We start from the raw sequence: 6,611 nt of genomic DNA, 5'->3' as shown, positions 1-6,611 counted from the left end.
GCAGAACTCGACGGTAAACGCAAGAGACAGTCGATTTATCCTGGTTTGGGCCCTCGACCGTGATCGAGTAATAGCCCTACGTCCAGTCGGCGTTAGCCTTTGCGTTGGATTGATTGTAAAGTGTTGTGTTGCGTTTGTCCTTCCCTAGGAACCCTGCCCTCCCTTATATAGTCAGGAGGTCAGAATCCTAGTCGGTTTACAATGAGAGTTCCTAATAGGATTACAGAATAATACTACTACTAAGATTACAGGGGAAGAATCCTAGTTAGACTAGATCTTCTCCCTTCCTTGCGGGGTATCCCATTGGTCCCGTACCAACAGATGATCCCACCTCGTTTGAAGAAGCCATGAGTAGTGATCATTCATCAAAGTGGCTTGAGGCCATGGAAGATGAAATGAAATCAATGAATGTCAATAAAGTTTGGGATTTGGATATAATTCCTAAAGAAGCCAAAATAGTAGACTGTAAATGGGTCTACAAAACAAAACTTGACTCTCAAGGAAATATAGAGAGATATAAAGCGCGACTTGTGGCAAAAGGCTTTATGCAAAGAGAAGGGATTGATTACAATGAGACCTTTTCTCCAGTCTCATGTGAAGTTTCCTTTAGAATTATAATGGCATTAATGGCACATTAGATTTAGAATTACATCAGATGGATGTAAAGACGTCATTTCTCAATGGAAACTTGGAGGAAAATGTTTATGTGGCACAACCGAAAGATTTTGTCATGGAAGGAAAAGAACGAATGGGATGCCGCCTAAAGAAATCCATTTATGGATTAAAACAAGCTTCAAGACAGTGGTACTTGAAGTTTGATCAGACAATAAAGAATTTTGGGTTTTAAAGAGAATGTAGAGGACAATTGTGTCTATGCAAAGTTTAAGAATGGGAAGTTTATCTTCCTTGTCCTGTATGTGGATGATATCTTACTTGCTAGTAGTGATGTCAGTCTACTACAGGAGACAGAAGTTTTGTCCTCAAAACTTGATATGAAAGATCTTGGTGAAAGCTCGTTCGTTCTAGGGATCGAGATTCACCGAAATAGAAGAAAAGGGGTATTAGGACTATCACAAAAGACATACATAGAAAGAATCTTAAAGAAATTCAGTATGCACAAATGTAGCCCCTCACCTGCTCTTATAGTCAAGGGCGACAGATATGGGGATTTTCAATGCCCCAGGAACCAATATGAGCTCAATCAAATGAAAGTGGTTCCATATGCTTCAGCTGTCGGAAGCTTACAATATGCTCAAGTATGTACGCGCCCTGACTTGGCATTTGTTACCGGGTTACTTGGCAGATTCCAAAGTAATTATGGAACAGAACAATGAAATTAGTAAAGAAAGTCTTGCATTATTTGCAAGGAACGAAAGGCCTCATGATGACTTATAGAAGATCTGATTCACTCCACATAGTGGGAAATTCATATTCTGATTATGCGAGAGATGATAGAAAATCCACGATGGGATAGTATTCACTCTCGAAAAGGGGAGCTATTTCATGGAAAAGCTCAAATGCAAACCGTCACTACATCGTCCACAATGTATGACAGTTTATAGCGTGATATGAGGTAACGGGGCAGGTGAACTGACTAAAGAAGTTCATACCTGGTTTGAAGGTGGTTGACGACATCTATAGACCACTTAAGTTATACTGCGATTATAATCTGGCAGTATAGTATGCTCACAACATAAGTTAAGTGGTGTTGTCAAACACATTGACATAGAGTATTATGTTGTGATAGATAAAGTCTGGGATCAAGTCATAAGTCTTGAGCATATAAGTACAGAAAAGATGCTCGCGAATCCGCTTACAAAAGGCTTACCACCCAACGTGTTCAGAGAACATGGTGTTCAGAGAACATGTAGCTAGTATGGGTTTAAGGGAAAGCCTAAAATTCCTAGACAAAAGAAGGCCCAAAGATAAGTATCTATTTCATAACAGAGTAGTGTGTTGTAGCTGTTAAATCTATCGGCAATGGACCATGACGATGAGACATGATCTATGTGCTAATCTATAATGGAATGAACAAAAGTAAATGATATAAAATTGAAAGATGGAATGAGATTAAGGGGGGGAATGTTAGTTGATCTCCACCAATAGGCCCAACGGCCTATTGGGCCCTTGCCTCTGTGCCCTGATCGGGGACGCCCAACCCTAATAGGTTGGTGGACCCTTGTCGCACAGCACATATAAAGATAGGTGGGGATCACGGCTCGAGTCACGAGATTGGTCTGAGCCGTCATGATCCCATCGATAGAAACCCTAATCCAATCTACAGTGTGCTGCCAGCGATGGGATGCCCCACCACACCGTCGTCGCCTCTGTAGGGTCTCCACCGGTCCACTGGATCGCCACCTCGCCTCCTCACCACCGTGCCAAGCACCGGCGTCCGCGAGGCGGCATCCAGGGCGAACTTGGCGTCTACGTTGCTGCGGCCCAACTACGCTAAGGCGAGGAGCCTTACCTGGATCTACGGTTACACAGAAAGGTACACCACGATCCTAACCTATACTAGCCATGCATTCTCTCTACAGGAGACCAGAAAGGCGCTGGGTGCATGGGTATTATGATCTCTGATCAGTGAAGGACACTAAAAGAGATGCATGTTCTCTATATCAGACCAGAAAGGTGCACGAGTACTAATGGTCTCTGACAGTGAAGAACAATGGCCCTGCACAAAAAAGGAAAAACGCCACCAGTGAAGAACAATAAAAGGACAAACGCCCACCTTGGGGCTCGAACCGACGAGCGTAACCTTGCGCTCTACCGACTGAGCTAGACGCGCTCATACGAAACATGAAGTACCATAACTTTACTGTACAAGGAATTGCGCATCATACTTTATCCCTCCTACCTATTCACCAGTCACCAGCTTCATCCATTCGAACTTTTGACTACAGATATATTCACCACCATATTGCTCCAAAAAGGTTTATATACTATTATATAATACAGAAAAGAACTGAATGGCTCTGATGCTTCTGAACTAAAAGTCTATGTAAGCACATACCTAAACAACCTACTGTAATCGTCCTTCAAAAGGTAACTCACTCTCACTCGCCCATATATCATGTATTTTCTGTACAGATCCGGGAGACACTATTTGGCAAAAACGTCACAAATTTTGTGAATCACTACTGTGCCACTTGACACTGCCACTCTGCTTAGCCTGCTGTTCCATCAGCCCCTTTTCATCATCATCGGCATCGAAATCTTCCTCGCTGTACTCCATATCGACCACAGTGGCGTCCTCCTTCCTTCCAGAATAATAACCCCCTAGCCCATGACATCTTTCCAGTTCAATCTGCTGGAGCTCTGAAGTGATCAGAGTGTCCATCCTTGCCCTCTCCCTGTCGCGTGGGTATGTGCGGTACAACAGGGAGTAGATGAAGCAGCAAAGCAGCATAGGGATGGCGATCGACGTGTACAGAGCTTTGGCTAGGGCATCAGCATTTGATTTATCCCTGCCAACATTGTCATCTGCAGCTCCATAGGAGATGGGATTGTAGCCATAAACATGCTCAGCTAGAAACCCAACAACCGGTGGAGCAAATGAAGCTAAAACTGACTCAAAAGAACGGTCCAATGCATAGATACTTGTTCTTGACCTCTCAGGTACAATCTCAGCAAATATTGGGCTGCAAATTAAATAGAATCATTATTGCCAGCACTCAAGAATTTCATAGAGCTACTCTTGCATGTCATAAAATATATTGTATGCCCAGTAAAAGTTCAGTAAAGTACTAATGCAGAAATGGATTCCCTGTGCATGCTTTGGTGTTGATAATATGTTCAGCAACGAATGAATCAAATAAAAGGTGAAAATGTACTTGCTTGTTAGTTGCGGGACCGTTCCAGGAGATGCTCAGCCCCATAATAAACATGACAAGTCCATGCAAGAAACCAGAAGAGGAGTTATCAGGGAGCCCCAAAAGCAATAGAGCAGCCAGTGGAATAGCAGAAGCCGAGCTTATCTGTGACAGGACTATTCGACCAGAATCTGGGAAGCGAATAGCAAAGTGATCCCCCATCTTTCCACCTAATAGCCCTCCAAGTGAGCTTGCCAGTGCAAATGTTGTTATGAGGAGTCCAGTTTTGTTATGTGTAAACCCCATCAGCTCCAACCACATTGGGGCAAAGGCCAGGGCAGACCATGGAAACGAGCCTGTGACACCCTGAGCCACAATGATCTGAAATGATGGGATTTTTACAACAGCCTTGGCTTCTCTCACCAAATCCTTCATCTCTGCCCATGCAGACTTGGGCAACAGCTGCTCGCCACTTTCAACATGGAGGAAATGGGGGTCCACTGCGAATACGCCAACCAACACACCGACTACAACACTTATAAGAGCAACAATGTGAAATGCAACACGCCAACCGGCAATACCCATGACTGTGGTTGATGCTAGCATCAGGGAAAACAAACCACCAATAATTGAACCAATATTGCCTGTGAGTTGAAGCCATCCAAATGCGGCGCCTCGAGTATTATCATCAGAGCAATCTGCCACTAGAGATTGGACTGCTGGGGCGACAAGTGCTAGGCCAATACCATTCAAACCTCTAGCTATCGCTACCTGCTCAAAAAAACATTTTTCATGCACACATGTTCTCATCTTTTACTTGTATACAAAAACTTATTATTCTGTTGAGGACTAATAGAAACTTTATTTTAAGATAAATTTCACAGCACACAAATTGATGTGGCAAAATCTCAAGCAAACTAAATTTGAGGTTTTCGAACTTCAAAATCAATTTTGATTGTAAACAATGATATTTCATGGAGATCCAACCAGATTTGAGTACAACAGGTTGAAAATTAAAACAATTTTATATCCAGGAGAAAAATGGCAGAGAAAGTCCCCACATCAAAATCTGGAATGGAAAGAAATAAAAACTAATTTCATGGATATCAGATAATTTATGTATAGACATAAATCAACCATTTAATGCATTACTTGCAAATTTTTAACTGAATTAATAAGTAATAATAAGTCAGATTCCTCAGGAAAAACAAACAGCAAAAATTTCGTGCTAACATTTTCTACGGTTACCTTGATCTAAAGTTGGTTTCCTATAGCATCTCAAACTTGACTGCTGATACTACGAGCGAAGGGAATGCGCAAAGTCGCACAGGAAACTAAAGTGAACCTTCGTCAGCTTTTTGGCCAGTAAAGCCTCGATAGCGAAAGCACAAAGCACAGAATTATCAGCGGATGAACCAAAGTAGGGAACCGAAGCATATACCGCTAAGGATCCGCACCCTAGTTCTATAATCAGATCCAAAGCTAAAGCTGAGCACAATTGGACTGGTGACCTACCAAATTCGTGGCAAGAGATCCCACGCCAAGAGAGAAAACACGCCGCCGCATAAAGTAGGATTTTCTAGGAATGGACGGACCTGGGCGAAGGTGTCGGAGACGGCGACGAGGAAGGTGGCGGCGGCCCAGAGAACGGCCCCAACGGCGATAACGTGGGCGCGGTTGTAGCGCACGGCGGCGTAGGCGGCGAGCGGGTAGCAGGCGGCCTGCACGGCGGAGCGGTAGAGCGTGAGCGCGCCGAGCGCCACGGGCGTGGCGCCCAGCGCGGCGCCCACCTCCCCGTACACCGCGGGCAGCAGCGCCTCGTCGGCGCGCTCCATGATGGCCGCCAGGTTCACCAGCACCAGCGTCCGCCTCCCCGCCTCCGCCATCGGTCCGCCGACGCGGGTGGTTGACTGACTGGTCCGCGCGCGGGCGAGGCGCCCCTGCACCTGGCCGGTGGGGAGCAGCAAGCGAGGGCGGTCGGCGGTGGCGTCCTTTTTCGCGAGAGCGGCGAGATTTTCGTGGAAATGTTCGTCGATGGAAACGTTGGGAACAGTAGTGCAATACAGCTACAGCAGTGGGTGGACGGGTGAGAGCATGGCTAATATAAAGCCTGTTCGGGAGGCCGTATCGTATGAATTATTTACTGTCCTGGTTGGTTTGGTATGAGAGAAAAACACTGTTCCTGGCTGGAAATTTACGATCGTTTACGAGCAAGCGAACAAGGTAATAGCCTGTACATCTAACAAGCTGGCTAAGACGGTCTCCAGTAACGAAGCGCAAAAGTAAAATGCGTCTTCAACAGTAGTTTGCGTGGCCAAAAATGCTGTCCAACAGAAGACTCAAACAGCCGACCGATTTTACCTACCAGCCGAAGGGAAAGGCAAATAAGCGTCTTCGATAGCCGGACGACGCAAATGTCTGCCGCAAGACGACGCAAGAGCTCCGCCGGTGCGGCCGCGAGCTCCGCCGGGTGCGAGCTCCGTCGAGGGGGGCGAGCTCCGCCGAGCCGCGGGCGCGAGATCCGCCGGCGCGGGCGCGAGCTCGGCCGGGCCGCGGGGGCGAGCTCCGCGCGGGCGTGGGCGCGAGATCCGCCGGGGGAGAGGGAGGGTCGGGGAAGAAGAAGGAGAGGGAGGGGGGCTGGATCCAGGCGCCGCGCCAGCGCCAGAGCGCGCCGTCGCCATGCCCTGCACGGCCGCGTGGGAGAGAGAGGAAGAGAGAAAGGCAGCCGCGTGGGAGAGATAGGAAGAGAGGACCGAAGATATTTTACGTTCGCTGTTGGAAAGGAAGAATTTAGGT

At 46.6% G+C, this 6,611-nt stretch overlaps 1 protein-coding gene across 2 annotated transcripts; it reads right to left on the bottom strand.

Annotated features, from left to right (window-relative positions):
* Positions 1–2,823: 2,823 nt before the first annotated feature.
* LOC136546116 (uncharacterized) lies at positions 2,824–5,900 on the bottom strand. 2 transcript variants are annotated; one of them, XM_066538087.1, is made up of 3 exons: positions 5,411–5,900; positions 3,841–4,586; positions 2,824–3,644 (listed from the first exon to the last, which is right to left on the bottom strand). In XM_066538087.1, exons 1-3 carry the CDS (start codon positions 5,699–5,701, stop codon positions 3,122–3,124), a joined length of 1,560 nt encoding a protein of 519 aa, XP_066394184.1. In that variant the 5' UTR covers positions 5,702–5,900; the 3' UTR covers positions 2,824–3,121. The 2 variants fall into 2 exon arrangements, with proteins under 2 accessions (XP_066394184.1, XP_066394185.1); XM_066538088.1 differs by having other exon boundaries at positions 3,489–3,644; positions 3,837–4,586.
* Positions 5,901–6,611: the final 711 nt, after the last annotated feature.

Source organism: Miscanthus floridulus, chromosome 3 (genome assembly GCF_019320115.1).
Source record: "Miscanthus floridulus cultivar M001 chromosome 3, ASM1932011v1, whole genome shotgun sequence".
NCBI lineage: Eukaryota > Viridiplantae > Streptophyta > Magnoliopsida > Poales > Poaceae > Miscanthus > Miscanthus floridulus.
The sequence above is the reverse complement of the archived record's forward strand: the minus strand, read 5'-3'. Positions and strand labels throughout refer to the sequence as shown.